The 16,221-nt window shown below is 41.3% G+C and overlaps 1 protein-coding gene across 4 annotated transcripts in view; it reads left to right on the top strand.

Annotated features, from left to right (window-relative positions):
* The window catches only part of LOC140480713 (rho GTPase-activating protein 21-like), a 232,140-nt gene that overhangs the window by 166,138 nt on the left and 49,781 nt on the right, over nucleotides 1-16,221 (top strand). For all 4 annotated transcript variants that reach the window (XM_072575976.1, XM_072575977.1, XM_072575979.1 and 1 more), the window contains one exon: nucleotides 4,415-6,509. In XM_072575976.1, the coding sequence (XP_072432077.1) occupies nucleotides 4,415-6,509 (2,095 nt within the window). The remainder of the gene's footprint in view (nucleotides 1-4,414; nucleotides 6,510-16,221) is intronic.

The following is a 16,221-nucleotide window of genomic DNA, read 5'->3' as shown; positions in this document are numbered from 1 at the left end:
TACCGTGCAAGAACTGTAACAAACACTACATTGGGCAGACAGAAAACTAGCCACCAGGATAGATGAACATCAATTAGCCACAAAATGACGTGAGTCTCTCTCACTAGTATCCTTACGTACAGATGAAGAAGGACACTATTTTGAGTGGGGCAACACATCCATCCTAGGACAAGCCAGAGACATGCACGAGAATTCCTCGAAGCATGGCATTCCAACCGGAACTCTATCAACAAACACATCGACTTGGATCCCATTTACCACCCCCTAAGAAAAAGAATAGGAAATGACATCACCCAAGGAAACCCAAACTTATAAATAGAAAGCAGGAAACACTAGCAGTGCTTTGTCTGGAAGCTCACTGAAGATGTTACCTAATATGGTGACGAAACATCTGGAAATGAATCTTCCAGCTCAGTGAGCAAACCTAATCCAGAGTAAAGAAGGTTACCTCAGAGTACAATGGGAACTTAATCAGATAGGCCAGTGGGTTGAGGAGTGGCAGATGGGGTTTAATTTATATAAATGTGAGATGCTGCATTTTGGAAAGGCAAATTAAAGCAGGACTTTTACACTTAATGGTAAGTGTTGCTGGAGAGTGTTGCTGAACAAAGAGACCCTGGAATGCAGGTTCATAGTTCCTTGGAAGTGAAGTTGCAGGGAGATCGGATAGTGAAGGCGGCGTTTGGCATACTTTCCTTTATTGCTCAAGGCATTGAGTATCGGAGTTGGGAGGTCATGTTGCAGCTGTTCAGGATGTTGGTTCGGCCACTTTTGGAATATTGTGTGCAGTTCTGGTCTCCCTGCAGTCGAAGGATGTTGTGAAACTTGAAAGGGTTCAGAAAAGATTAACAAAGGATTTTGCCTGGGTTGGAGGCTTTGAGCTCTAGGAAGAGGCTGTATAAGCTGGGGCTATTTTCCTTGGAGCTGAGGGGTGGCCTTAGAGGTTTATAAAATCATGAGGGACATGGATAGGGTAAATAGGCAAGGTCTTTTCCCTGAGGTGGGGGAATCTAAAACTAGTGGGTATAGGTTTAGAGTGAGGGGGAAAGATTTAAAAGGGACCTAAGGGGTAAAGTTTTCACGCAGTGAGTTGTGCGTGTATGGAATGAGCTGCCAGAGAAAGTGGTGGAGGCTGCTACAATTACAACATTTAAAAGGTATGTGGATGGGTATATGAATAGAGAGGGTTTAGAGGGGTATGGGCCAAGTGCTGGCAAATGGGACGAGTTGGACCGAAGGGTCTGTTTCCGTGCTGTTCATCTCTATGACTGTAAGTGCTATGGTAGAAGTATGAGCAAAGTTGTATTTTATAGCCTCATCCAGTCTTGGAGATCCCTTAGATCTGTTCTCACGTCTACAGTGAGTGTGTTTTGTTTACTAATGAGCTTAAATGACGGTTGGGACATGTTTTTGGATGATATCTGTGCATGTTGGGATTTAAACAGGAAACTATGTAACCAGAAGCTATATCTCAAGTGAATTAAGAACGAAGTTTATTTTGTTCTTATGGTTGGACACAGTGATTTTATCAGTATATTTGAATATTAGCATGGATCAAAGTAGGAATGCTCAAGTTTTTGAATTAACATACCATTTGTTAACTCTTTGTAAATTTCATGTATGATTTAAAATGATTAAGGTTTCCTGTGCAACAAAAAACAAATTTGGCAACAGTTTATCAAAGAAACCAAACCTTGAAACATAATGTAGATGAACGTTACTATTAGTTAGAGATTTTCCACTTCGTATTTCATATCCTGTTATTCTCTGAGAGACATATTCTTTGTTTAATAATAAAGCAGGTTTTACTTAATTTAGAAATGAAAAAGGTAAACATTTGAGATGATTTGTCGAAATCCTGATTTTCATCATTGCTTTAATACACTCACTTTTGTTAATGTGGGGAAAGGTTAATTTACATTGGTGTATTTTCTAATTGGAATCTTGAATTGCACAAAAATATTTGGCACTTGTAAGTAGTTTTGTAAATTATTCTGCAAGTGGAAATAAGATTTTAACCATTTAATTTATTTTGCAACCTTTGATAATCACTTTTTGAATGAACCCAGGGCATTTTAGCTGTATTAAGGCAGCCAGTAGCTTCATCTACAGTTTGACTCGAGCAGATAGTGGCTTAGAGGTAACTGGACTAATAATCTAGAACGCCAGTCTAATATTCTGAAGACATGAGTTTGTTGTGGACCAGATCAATCCCTCAAAATATAAAAAGATAGCCTAGACCCTAACTTGTTCTTTTTTTTAAAGGCAAGTGCCAGGAGCTGCATACCAGATGCAACTCGATTGATCAAGCTGCTAGTTTTGAAACCAAATGCACATTATTCGTATACTATAATTAAAGTACAACAAAACAAAGATGAAATTAGAATGACTTTACTAGAAAATGTAATAGAATAATGGATTATTTAATTACTAAGTTCTAATATAATAACATCCCACAAATACATACTTGGTGAAGGCAAATTCAGTAATAGATTTTCTTACATGAGATCTACAACAGGAAGAGAACCCCCCAGCTTTTAGCTATAACAAGAAAATCAGCTTCAGGACCCCAGCAGCAACTACTACTGAAGGCTGAAAATTTAAGGAAAAAAAAGTCCTGATTCTGTGGGAGGATGACCTCACCCATTCAGGCTCCTATTGTTCCAACTTTTGCAAAAAAAAAAGTCCCCCAAGACCTCACAAGCTGTTGACTTTATTAGCTTTTGGAGCAGACTGCTCGCTGTCTCTGTCTCAACCCAACCTTCCTTCAATTAAGAAAAAAATGTAGTACCAAACACACCACTACCTGCTCCTTGGATGCTACTTGACCTGCTGTACTTTTCCAGCACAGCACTCTGGACACCTCCTTAAAGCCATAGAATTGTCAGATGTTTGACTAACCGCTATCAATTATCGCAAAACTTCGTCTTTCAGGGAAGGAAATCTGCTATCCCTACCTGGTTTTCCCTACATGTGACTCCAGACCCACATTTGTATGGTTAACTCCTAACTGTCCTCTGACCAATCGCAAATGAGCAACAAGTGCTGTCCTACCCCCCAAAAAAACCACTCCCCGAAGGAATATTAAGAAAAAAACAAAACTTGTGTCCAAAGTTTAATACCTAGCTTGCACTGGAGTTCTTTAGGTTGCTGACTTAAATTTAATAGTTTAATATTTCATTAAGGGAGGGATTGAATCAGAACAGTAACTTGGTTTCCCCTCTTCAAGCACGCCACTGCCAATGGCAGAAATTTGTAATTCTGAGAAATCTTGTGACAACCATTGTCCTGGTTGAAACAAAAGCAAGATAATGGGCTTTGTTAGTCTTAATAGAAAGTAGAGGGCCAATAATGCAAAGGTCAGCTTGTTCAAATAAAACTCTATAATTCAGGTGCATAAATTTAGGAAACACCCTTTAACAAGCAGCATGATATATATTGATATTGGCTTCAAGCAAAAATCTATTGCATTCTTTTTTATTTTAAAAATAAAGCTTTAAGAATATTAATAAAAGTTGATAGGTTAAGAATAAAGGTATGATATCGAACAACGAGTTTGATTCCTGTGGTAGCGGAGCAATAGATATACCATATGTGGGATTCAAGAGGTCAGGATAAATTTATATTGATCCCTTACAGTTTAACTTAGGTAGTTTCAGGAATAAATTTAGGCTCTAATATTTACGAAGAGAAGGCAGTGATTGATAATAGCTGAAGAACTCAAGTTTGTAGAAAACATCTTTGCTTTTTTGATCTGTTTTCTGGGCAGCTGCGTACGCAATTGGGATGATTGGAAGGAACACTAGTTGTCAGGAATTTCTGCTTGGCTCCTTGAGTGGTTCTATGAAATGAAGAAGTTAAAGACTACAATCAGGAGGGCTGGGAGTTGTCACCAGTTAGTTTAGGAATTTGAGGGATGGCTTAAGGGTTCCTTGAGCGATCTGTGAAATAGGAGGAGTACACTGCAAGGAGTGATCAAAGAGCTGCTGACCCTTAGTACCAGTGTCTACCACCTAAATTTCACTGCCGAATTTCCGAACCCTTGTAAAACCAGAGTAAATTTTAAATTGGAGCCCCTTGTTAATTGCTGTGGAATAATTGGCAGGTAACATCACCATATTTCACTTGACAAACTCTCCACCTGCAATAGGTTGAGGGCAAGGGTGGGTCAATATCAGTAATATCAGAGCTTAATATCTCAGGAAAGCGATCATCTGTGGCAGAATCACGTTAAGGGAACTAGGATGAATATAAATTTAATGCTTCATGTTCTTTAATTTGTGGGACATAAAACCGTTTGATAGCTGTTTCCATTATGATTCACTGTTTTCATTGGATAATGGTTGCTGAAATAAAATGGTGCCTGTTGTATTTGTTTATTTTCATAATGCATTATATATTTCATCCTTTTCAGGCATATTCCCAAGATGCCTACTTAAAAGGCAACGATCCTTACACTGGCAATGCCCACAATATCCCTGAACCACCACCTGTTTGCTACCCTCGATTGACCAACTCCAGTTCACCTGGGGCTCAGCCCATGGAGGTTTCACCACCAGAGCCTTCTCGAGGGAGGCAACAAATTAATAGGTCGGTACGAACCGTTGCTGCATCCGATAGAGGATGTTGGACTGAAGTGCAAGTTCCATCTTCAGATATTGCAAAAACTAATACTGCTGTGTGTGTTTGCAATGAAACAGTAAGGACTGTTATTGTGCCTTCAGAGACGGTTGCTGATTTTGCACCTGGTAGAATTAATCATTCAAGTTCAATTCTCAGAACAGAAGAAGTACATTATGGCTTTGCTGACCATGCCATTGCGAAAGCAAGAACGAGGACAACCACCTCTTCAGCTGTTTTAACTAGTAATACGATTCATCAAGTTACAAGTGGTAGGGTAAAAGACACTACAACAACTACCTCTACCACGAATGCTGGTAAACAGACAATCTATGGATCATATTCAGATGCTATTTGCAGTAAATCTACACCTCAAACTACAGACTGTTCGATCCCAAATCACCATTCACCTTCAACTGTTACTTCGCACCAAAATATAGACTGGCGTAATTATAAAACTTACAAAGAATATACAGAAAATAGACGTTTGCACATGTATGGTAGTAGGACAATACAGGAAAGATTAGATAGTTTGAGAGCAGCAGCTCAAAATTCAACAGATTATCAACAAACCTCTCCAACCTGCATAACAACTCCAGCAAGACGTCGGAGCACATCACATGATCGATCTTGCCAAGCTGCACCAATGAGATACCGTAGTGTGTCTCAGGAACGGTTAGGAGAATCTGTTCTAATGAAAAATTGGCCACGAAGTGCTTCACAGGATGCATTAACGTCACCAGTAATTGGACCACAGAACCATAGGACACGGTCCTGTGATTATCTGGGAAAACAACCGGAAATGTTGGGCAGTCTACCTGCAGATATTGGAACAATAAATTCACATGATGCGGCTGAGAATGGGGTGCAGCGAATATTTAATCAAACAGCTAGAATTAATGAATTGGATAACAGATTTTGTTTACGCGAAGGATTCCGGCAGCCTGCGAGACATGTTGGGCATTCAGCAACTCTCATATCTACCAGTAGTACGGCACAGTCTCAGAATAATAGTCTTCCTTCAAGTGTTCCCAGCGCTGATGTTATAAAGGTGCGATCCAACGTTCGAAGCAGTGCACGTTCTAGTCCTGCCCTGCCAGTTTGGAAGGTTGCTACTGATATGAAACCTATTCAGCATTCAAGGGATCACCAGTCCATTTATACAGGGCAGCAACCTCTGGTTCCTTCTCAAGAAAAATCTTATTTACCAATGTCCTTTCAAACTACCCTACCAAGTTCTTTGTTAACCACCACTGTCACCTGTGCAACATCAGTTTTTTCTCCTACCCAAAGTATTGGTATTGATGCATTAAAAGATCCAAGAATGGTAAATCATAGTAATCTATGTGGCCAGCATTTAGAGTCGAGGACAAGAGCTGAAAGTGTGCCTGATCATCCAGCAGAAATTGCTGTTGCTGTAAGATCAGCTTCATGTTCAGCACCAACATCTGCACAGCCTTTTGTGCAGACTAATAGGATATTAAAGGCTGCTGCTACCTCCAGTGTTACCAATGCATCAATTAGACAAAAGAATAAAGAATTGGAAAAACTGAAACCTGAAAGTAAACTAGAAGAGAAAGTTAAGTTAGATGAAGAGAATTGTCTAGAACAGATTGATCTTAGATCTGGACTTAAAGAGCAGGACCCTTCAGACATAAAAGAGACTGTGATTTTGCGAGAAAAACTTGCCTCAAGTAAATTAGCACCGCAACCACTAAGACATCAGTCATATATTTTAGCTGTAAACTCACCAGATACAGCAGCAGACCCGACCTGCTGGCTACCTAATGATACACGTCGCGAGGTAAATATTAAACGGATGGGTGATCAGAGGAAAGCATCAAGTTCAAGCCCACAGGATGATTCATTGGCCTCTATCCCCTTTATAGGTAAGATCAGAAACCGACTTTCTCGAATAAATTAAATGTAAAGAGTTCATTCTACCAAAATATCAGAGCAATATTTCAGGAGAAAAATTGGAAAAAATTGTACTTGTTTCATAATAATCATTTTATTATGTGTAAAAATAATTTATTATAAAATAATCTTTCATACAAATAGTGATGATTTTAGCAAAAGTAACTTGAATATAATTTGCATTTTCAATACCTTGTTTTTTTTTTTCCAATCACACCTTGAATTGTTGCAAGTATTATAAGTTGTGATATTTTTGGGAAGGAATAATAGTGATTCTTCTTTCTTGTATAGCTTGAATGTTAAGTGCAAATGCTGCCCTAAATAAAAATGTGGAAGCGAAAAAATAAGTATAACAGAAGATATTTTCGTGTAGATTTATTGAGCTCGGAGTGTTTTCAGGTTTACTAAGCAGTATCAGAATGTAGCCTAGATGTGTATTAAGCATTTGTACTTTACAGGAAACATGTTTTCTGCTAATTCCCTGTTGCAGCCATAGAGTTGTACAGCATGGAAACAGATCCTTCGATCCAACACATTCATATCCCAAATTAGTGGGCGGTATGGTGGCACAGTGGTTAGCACTGCTACCTCACAGCGCTGGAGACCGGGGTTAAATTCCCACCTCAGGTGACTGACTGTGTGATGTTTGCACATTCTCCCCGTGTCTGCATGGGTTTCCTCCGGGTGCTCCGGTTTCCTCCCACAGTCCAAAGATGTGCAGGTCAGGTGAATTGGCCATGCTAAATTGCCCGTAGTGTTAGGTAAGGGGTATATGTAGGGGTATGGGTGGGTTGTGCTTCGGCGGGTTGTGCTTCGCCCGAAGGGCCTGTTTCCACACTGTAATGTAATCTAATCTAACCTAGTCCCATTCCTATTCATATACCCACGCAGATGGCTTTTAAATATTGTAAATGTACCAGCCTCCACCACTTACTCTGGCAGCTCATTTAACATGTTCACCACCCTCAGCATGAGAACGTTGCCCCTTAGGTCCCTTTTAAATCTTCCCCCCTCTCACCTTAAACCTGTGCCCACCAGTTTTGGACTCCTCCACTCTTGCGCGGTGGTTGGGTGGAGGGGGGGGAGGGGGGGGGGGTACCTTGGCTATTCACCTTATCCATGCCCCTCATGATTTTATAAGCCTCTGTAAGGTCACTCCTTAGCCTCTGATGCTCCAGGAAAAAAGAGCCCCAGCCTATTCAGCCTCTCTGTAAAGTTCAAACCCTGACAACATCTTTGTAAATCTTTTCTGAGCCCTTACAGGTTTAAGAACATAGTTCCTACAGCAGGGAGACCAGAATTGCACACAGTATTCCAAAAGGGGCCTAATCAGTGTCCTGTAAAGTCACATTATGACATACCAACTCCTATATTCAATGCACTGACCAGTAAAGGCAAGTGTACCAAACACCGCCTTCACTATCCTGTCTACCTACGATTCCACTTCCAAGGAACAATGAGCCTTGCCCCCAAGGTCTCATCGTTTGGCAACACACCCCAGGACCTTACCATTAAGTGTATAAGTCCGGCCCTGATTTGCCTTACCAAAGTGCAACACCACCTATTTATCTGAATTAAACTCCACCTGCTATTCCTCAGCCCCTTTGCCAATCTGATCAAGGTTCCATTGCAATCAGAGGTAATCTTCACTGTCCACTACACCACCACTTTTGATGTCATCTGCAAACTTACCAACTATAACTTCTGTATTCACTTGCAAATCATTTATATGAATGACAAAAAGCAGTGGACCTAGCACCAGTTCTTCTCGCACAACGCTGATCACAGGCCTCCAGTCTGAAAAACAACCACAACCCTCCACCACCACCCTACCTTCAAGCCAATTTTGTATCCAGATGGTTAGCTCTTCCTGTATTCGACATGATCTAACCTTACTAACCAGTTTAGCATGTAGAACCTTATCAAACATCTTGCTGAAGTCCACAGAGAAAATGTCCACCGCTTTGCCTTCATCAATCTTCTTTGTCACTTCCAAAAAAATCTAATGTTGGTGAGACATGATGCCAGTCTTATCACATCAAACTTGACATATTCTTAAACAAATGACCAAAAATTGTTTTTTTTTCTGGTAAGGTTCAAAACAATTCATAGATTTAAATGCAAACTAGTTTATTATAGCTTTATATCTTAAGCTAATTGTTGTTATACATACTTAAATTGAGTGCCTGGTGAATTCTTTTGATTCTTTGAACACTTTGAGTATACATTACTGGTTTAATGCAATTAAATATTAGAACATGTCCAAGAAAACCATTAACTCAAAAGAAGTATTTCTACTGCCATTTTGCTATTAATGGATGCTTGTAGTACTTTTTAAGGAAGTGAAAGAGAGTAATTAATTTTTTAACAACTACACAAATGTCTAACCCAGCGATGTGGAAAACTTTAAAAACCAGCAAAGGATGACTGAAAGAAAAATGTGGAGGAAATTAAAATGAATGAACTACTAGAAGACATAAAAAACAGACAATTATAACAGGGATATAAACAAGGAAAGGAATACCTAAATGTTGGAGGATGAGATTAAAGCATGAAAAGTGGGAAACCAGGGCATGGCGAATTCTTTTGAAAAAGTATTTTGCACCTATCATTTTGGTGAAAGCATTCCAAGAGATAGAAAATCAAAGGGTAGAAGGAGGGAGAAACTTTTAAAAGAAAATTTTATAACTCAAAAGTGAGAGGAAAACTGATGGCCTAAAAGCAGACAGGTGTCCTAAAATTGATTACTTGTTTTCTAGGATCTTAAAGGGAGTGTCTGCAGAGATGGAGGATGCTCCCCCTAGATTCTGGAAAGATTCCAGCAGATTGGAAAATCTCTATTCCAGAAAAGAGGGTGACAGCAAGCAATAAACAATAGGCATCTGCTACCCAAATAGATAAGTTATCTGATTGTCATCTGTGTTCCTGTATGCTCCATACCCTTAGATTCTTAACATGCAAGGAAATCAACCTAACTCAGCCTTAAAATGTTCAGTGACCCTGCCTCTTCTACCCTCTGCAGAAGAGAACTCTGCAGATAAGTGACCTTCCAAGAGAAAAGTTTTGTTTTTCCTCCCCTTAAATGGGATGCGCCTTGTTTTTAAACATCCCCACTTCTGACCTTTATTGAGGCAAGGTTACTGAAGCAGCTAAAGATGGTTGGAGCTAGGTCACTACCATGTTGAAATCCTGTAGAGATGTCCCGGAGCTGAGATGACTGACCTCCACAAACCATGGCCCTCTTCCTATGTGCCAGGTATGACTCCAACCAGCAGAGAGTTTACACCTGAGAGCCATTCATCCAATCTTGCTAGGACTCCTTGATGCCACTCAAGGATGCTTCTTGGTCAAATGCAGCCTTGATGGCAAGGGCTGTCACACTCCCCTCATCTCTGGAATTCAACTCCTGTATCCATGTTTGAATCATCGCTGTAAAAAGGTCAGGAACTGAGTTGCCATGGCAGAACCCAAACTGGATGTCAATAGGTGCAGTTTGATAGCACTATTGATGACCACCTTTCATCACTTTAATGATCAACAGTAGACTGACAGGGCAGTAATGGCTGGGTTGGATTTGTCCTACACTTTGTATACATTGCCCAGGAACGATCTGTCCATGTTGTTGTGAAGATGCTAGTATTATAGTTGTACTGTATTGTATGTAATAATGTCTCTGAGCAGGCTAATTAGAAAATATAAGAAAGATCTGGATTCATGCCAAGCATTTCTATGTAATCCAGAATGGAGGACAGAAACAAATTGTGTCCGTAAGGCTGTCCCTTGTTTTTGAGGTATTTCAGGAGTAACAGTCACTGTTTTATACGCTGTTGCATTGTTTTGAAACTTTGGGAGGAAAAAAGATCAAAACAATGGCATTTTAAAATGAAGGAAGACAGACAAAGGCCGCAACCACATGCTCATTGAGGGAAAAGAGAGAAAGAAACCTACAGTGCTGACTGACACGGCAGTGAATTTGCAGAGTTACTGCCTTTGCTGTTTGAGTTAATGTACCTCTGGACATCAGAGTGCGTCTCGGAAAAATGAACCAATAGTGAAATTCACAGCTGACCTTGGAGAACCCTTTGTGGGAGAGCTCACAGCACAGGAACAGATAAGTGCATAGTTTTTACATGTAAGCTTGCTGTAAATCTACAGTTGGGAGTAGAGTGGGTTATTTCTTGATTATATGTTTTATTGAGGTCTGTCTTTTGATTAAAGTTTAAAAATATAAACCACAAATACTAAGTTAGCCTGGAGCAGTGTTTTTGAAGAGCAGTAAGATGGTGTTAATTTTCTGGGTCTGTAGATTGTGAAGGAGCAAAGAAGGCCTTTAGAGTAATATGCTCTTCCTGTCAGGTGTGGGAGTTTAGAGAGTTTCCATGTAACTAATGATTATGACTGCAGGAAGTGTCTTTGGTTGTGAATCCTATCATATTGCATGGATTGGTTGGCACGGCAGTTAGCAACAGTGAGGAATTTACAAGCCCTTTGCGGTGGGTGGGGTGCCTGTAATGGATGGCAGTTAAAAAGGAGGGTAGTAATATCAGAATTACTCCCAGTGCTACAAGCCAGTGAGCGTAGGTATAGAGCAGATTAATGCGTGGCTGAGGAGCTGGTGCAGAGAGAAGGGTTCACATTTTTGTAGCTTTGGAATCTCTTCTGGGATAGAAATGACCTGTACAGGAAGGATGCATTGCACCTGAACTGAAAGAGGAATAATATAGTGGCAGGGAGATTTGCTAGAGCTGCTCGGGAGGATTGAAACTAGAAAGGTGAGGGAGTAGTACCCAGAGAAATAGTGAGGAAAGAGATCAATCTGAGACTGGTACAGTTGAGAAAAGGAGCAAGTCAAACAGTCAGGGCAGGCAGGGACAAAGGTGAGAACAAAGTAGGACTGATAAACTGCATTTATTTCAATGCAAAGAATATGTCAGGTCTCGACAGGATAGATTGAGTGAATCCTTAGAAGAGTATAAAGGCAGTAGGAGCATACTTAAGAGGGAAATCAAGAGGGCAAAATGAGGACATGAGATAGCTTTGGCAAATAGAATTAAGGAGAATCCAAAGGGTTTTTACAAATACATTAAGGACAAAAGGGTAACTAGGGAGAGAATAAGGCCCCCGAAAGATCAGCAAGGCGGCCTTTGTGTGGAGTCGCAGGAAATGGGGCAGATATTAAACGAGTATTTTGCGCTAGTATTTACTGTAGAAAAGGACATGGAAGATGTAGAATATAGGGAAATAGATGGTGACATCTTGAAAAATGTCTTGAAACGCATAAAAGTGGATAAATCCCCAGGAGCTGATCAGGTGTACCCTAGAACTCTGTGGGAAACTAGGGAAGTGGATGCTGGGCCTCTTGCTGAGATATATGTATCATCGATAGTCACAGGTAAGGTGCCAGAAGACTGGAGGTTGGCTAACGTGGTGCCACTCTTTAAGAAGGGCGGTAAAGACAAGCCAGGGAACTATAGACTGGTGAACCTGACCTTGGTGGTGGGCAAGTTGTTGGAGAGAATCCTGAGGGACAGGATGTACATGTATTTGGAAAGGCAAGGACTGATTAGGGATAGTCAACATGGCTTTGTGCGTGGGAAATCATGTCTCACAAACTTGATTGAATTTTTTGAAGAAGTAACAAAGAGGATTGATGGGGGCAGGGCAGTAGATGTAATCTATATGGACTTCAGTAAGGCATTTGACAAGGCTCCCCATGGGAGACTGGTTAGCAAGGTTAGATCTCATGGAATACAGGGATAACTTGCCATTTGGATACAAAACAGAAGAAGTGGACACAGAACAGAGGTTGGTGTTGGAGGGTTGTTTTTCAGACTGGAGGCCTGTGACCAGTGGAGTACCACAAGAATTGGTGTGGGGTCCACTACTTTTCATCATTTTATATAAATAATTTGGATGTGAGCATAAGAGGTACAGTTAGCAAGTTTGCAGATGACTCAAATTGGAGGTGTAGTGGACAGTGAAGACGGTTACCTCCGATTACAACAGGATCTTGATCAGATGGGGCAGTGGGCTGAGAAATTGCAGATGGAGTTTAATTCAGATAATTGCGAGGTGCTGCATTTTGGGAAAGCAATTAGCAGGACTTAGTTGATGGTAAGATCCGAGGGAGTGTTGCTGAACAAAGAGACCTTGGAGTGCAGGTTCATAGCTCCTTGAAAGTGGAGTCACAGGTAGATAGGATAGTGAAGGTGCTGTTTAGTATGCTTTCCTTCATTGGTTAGAGTATTGAGTAGAGGAGTTGGGAGGTCATGTTACGGCTGTACAGGACATTGGTTAGGCCATTGTTGGAATATTGCGTGCATTTCTGGACTCCTTCCTCCTAATGGAAGGATGTTGTGAAACTTGAAAGGGTTCAGAAAAGATTTACATGGATGAGCTGTAGGGAGAGGCTGAACTGGCTGGGGCTGTTTTCCCTGGAGCGTCGGAGGCTGAGGGGTGACCTTTATAGAGGTTTACTAAAATTATGAGGGGTATGGATAGGGTAAACAAACAAAGTCTTTTCCCTGGGATCAGGGAGTCCAGAACTAGAGGGCATAGGTTTAGGGTGAGAGGGGAAAGATATAGAAGAGACCTAAGGGGCAAATTTTTCACGCAGAGGGTGGTAGGTGTATGGAATGAGCTGCCAGAGGAAGTGCTGGAGGCTGGTATAATTGCAACATTTAAGAGGCATCTGGATGGGTATCGGAATAGGAAGGGTTTGGTAGGATATGAGCCGGATGCTGGCAGGTGGGACTAGATTGGGTTGGGATATCTGGTCGGCATGGACGACTTGGACCGAAGGGTCTGTTTCTAAGTTGTACATCTCTATGATTCTATGAACCTGGCATGGTTAGGAACATGGAAAATCATAGCAATTAGAGAAATATGGCTCAGGAATGGACAGGACTGGCAGCTTAAAGAGGTCCTGGGCCTCCTTCACCACCACTCCCTCACCACCAGACGCTTGGAGGAAGAACGCCTCATCTTCCGCATCGGAACACTTCAATCCCAGGGCATCTATGTGGACTTCAACAGTTTCCTCATTTCCCCTTCCCCCACCTCACCTTAGTTCCAAACTTCCAGCTCAGCACTGTCCCCATGACTTGTCCTACCTGCCTATCATCTTTTCTACCTATCCACTCCACCCTCCTCCCTCACCTATCATCTTCATCCCCTCCCCCACTCTACTATTGTACTCCATGCTACTTTCTCCCCACCCCCACCCTCCTCTAGCTTATCTCTCCACGCTTAAGGCTCTCTACCTTTATTCCTGATGAAGGGCTTTTGCCCGAAACGTTGATTTTGTTGCTCCTTGGATGCTGCCTGAACTGCTGTGGTCTTCCAGCACCACTAATCCAAAATCTGGTTTCCAGCATCTGCAGTCATTTGTTTTTACCTAGCTTAATGTTCCAGTATTGAGGAAGGATTGGTGGGGAGGGTGGGGTGAAAGAGGAGGGGGAGTGGCGTTTTGATAAGGGATAGCATTACTGCTGTACTTGGGGAGGATATTCCTGGGAAGACATGCAAGGAAGTTGATTGGGTGGAACTAAGAAATAAGAAAAGGATGATCACCTTTATAGGGATTGTATTACAGTATAGACCTCCTAGTAGTCAGCGGGAAGTTGGGAAACAAATTTGTAAAGAGATCTCAGTTATCAGTAAAGATAATAAGGTGGTTATGGTAGGGGAGTTTAACTTTTCAAATGTATGAAGGGTTTAGGTGGAGAGGAATTTAAGTGTGCAAAAGGAAATTTTCTAATTCAGTATGTAAATGTATCTACTAGAGCAAAACTTGACATGCTCTTGGGAGATAAGGCAGGACAGATGAAGTGTCAGTGGGGGAGCACTAGGACCAGTGACCATAATTCTATTAGTTTCAAAATAGTGATGGTAAAGGATAGACCGAATCGAAAAGTTGAAATTCCAAATTGGAGGACTGCCAATATTGACCGTATTAAGCAACAACTTTCTAAAGCTGATTGGGGGCAGATGTTTGCAGGTCAGGGGACAGCTGGAAAATGGGAAGCCTTCAGAAGTGAGATGAGTCCAGAGACAGTATATTCCTCGTATGAAGAGAGTAAAGGCTGGTAAGTGCAGGGAATGCTGGGTGACTCAAGAAATTGAGGGTTTGATTAAGAAAAAGAACGAAGTATATGTCAAGTATCGACAGTAGAGATTGAGTGAATCCTTAAGAGTCTAAAGGCAGTAGGAGTATACTTAAGAGGGAAATCAGGAGGGCATAAAAATAACATGAGATAGCTTTGGCAAATAGGTTTAAGGAGAATCCAAAGGGATGTTATAAATACATTAAGGACAAAAGGGTAACTAGGGAGAGAATGGGGCCCCCTCAAAGATCAGAAGGCAGTGTGTTGAGCTGCAGGAGAATGGGGGAGATACTGAAGACTATTTTGCATCAGTGTTTACTGTGGAGAATGACATGGAAAATAAATGTGGGAAAATACATGATGACCTGTTTGAGAGAGGTCATAGCACAGAAACAGATAAGTGAATAGTTTTAAGTATAGCCTTGCTGTAAATCTACAATAGTGAGTAGAGTGGGTTCTTTCTTGATTTATATGTTTTTTACTGGGATCTGTCTCTTGATTGAATTTTAAGAATATAAACCATAAGTATAAAGTTAGTCCCGAGCAATAAGACGGTGCTGTTTTCTGGGTCTGTCAATTGGAAGGAGTAAAATGGCCTTTAGGAGAGTGATCTGCTGCTGTTGTCGGATGTTGGAGTTTCAGAGTTTAAGGGTTACTGAGGATTATATCTGCAATAAATGTCGTTTGTTATGAATCCTGTCAGATCGAATAGATCGGTTGGAACGACAGTTAGAGGTATTAAGTTTTCAAGAGTTAGGAGGTGTGATGGGTGGCAGTTATAGGAAGGGAGAAAGGCTGCAGATACAGTCAGGTGGATGGGTTAACTCCAAGAAAGGTAGGAGAGGTAGGCAGGTAGTACAGTAGTCTTTGGCTATCCCTGTTTCAAACAAGTATGCTGTATTGGAAAATGTAGGGGTGATGGACTTTAAGGGGAATGTAGCACAAACAGCCAAGTTTCTGGTATCAAGACTGGCTCTAATGAAATGAGGGATACATAGGGTTCATAGTGATCGATTGTGTTAGGGTGCAGTCTGGTCAGAGAGACATTTCTGCGTCCAGCAGCGAAAAAGCGGAATAGTGTTGCCTCCCTGTTGCCAAGATCAAGGACGCCTCAGAGGGTGCAGAATGTTCTCAAAGGGGAGAGGGACTGGCAGGAGGTCATTGGTACGAACGACATAGGAAGTGAAAAGGAGAAGATTCTGATGGGAGAATATATTAAGTTAGGCAGGACTTTAAAAAGGAGGCCCTCGTGGGTGATAATATCTGGATTACTCCCAGTGCTACTCCCGGTACTAGTGAGGGTAGGAATAGGAGGATAGGGCAGATGAAGGCATGGCTGAAGAGCTGGTGTATAGGAGAAGGATTCACACTTTTGGACCATTGGAATCTATCCTGGTATAGAAGTGACCTGTACAAGGAGGGTGGATTTCACCTGAATTAGATGGGGACTAATATACTGGTAGGTAGATTTGCTAGAGCTGCTCAGGAGGATTTAAACGAGTAAGTGGTGGGGGTGGGGATACACTGAGATACTGAGGAAGGAGATCAATCTGTGACTGATACAGTTAGGAAAAGCAGC

Source organism: Chiloscyllium punctatum, chromosome 8 (assembly GCF_047496795.1).
Source record: "Chiloscyllium punctatum isolate Juve2018m chromosome 8, sChiPun1.3, whole genome shotgun sequence".
Classification (NCBI taxonomy): domain Eukaryota; kingdom Metazoa; phylum Chordata; class Chondrichthyes; order Orectolobiformes; family Hemiscylliidae; genus Chiloscyllium; species Chiloscyllium punctatum.
The sequence above is the reverse complement of the archived record's forward strand: the minus strand, read 5'-3'. Positions and strand labels throughout refer to the sequence as shown.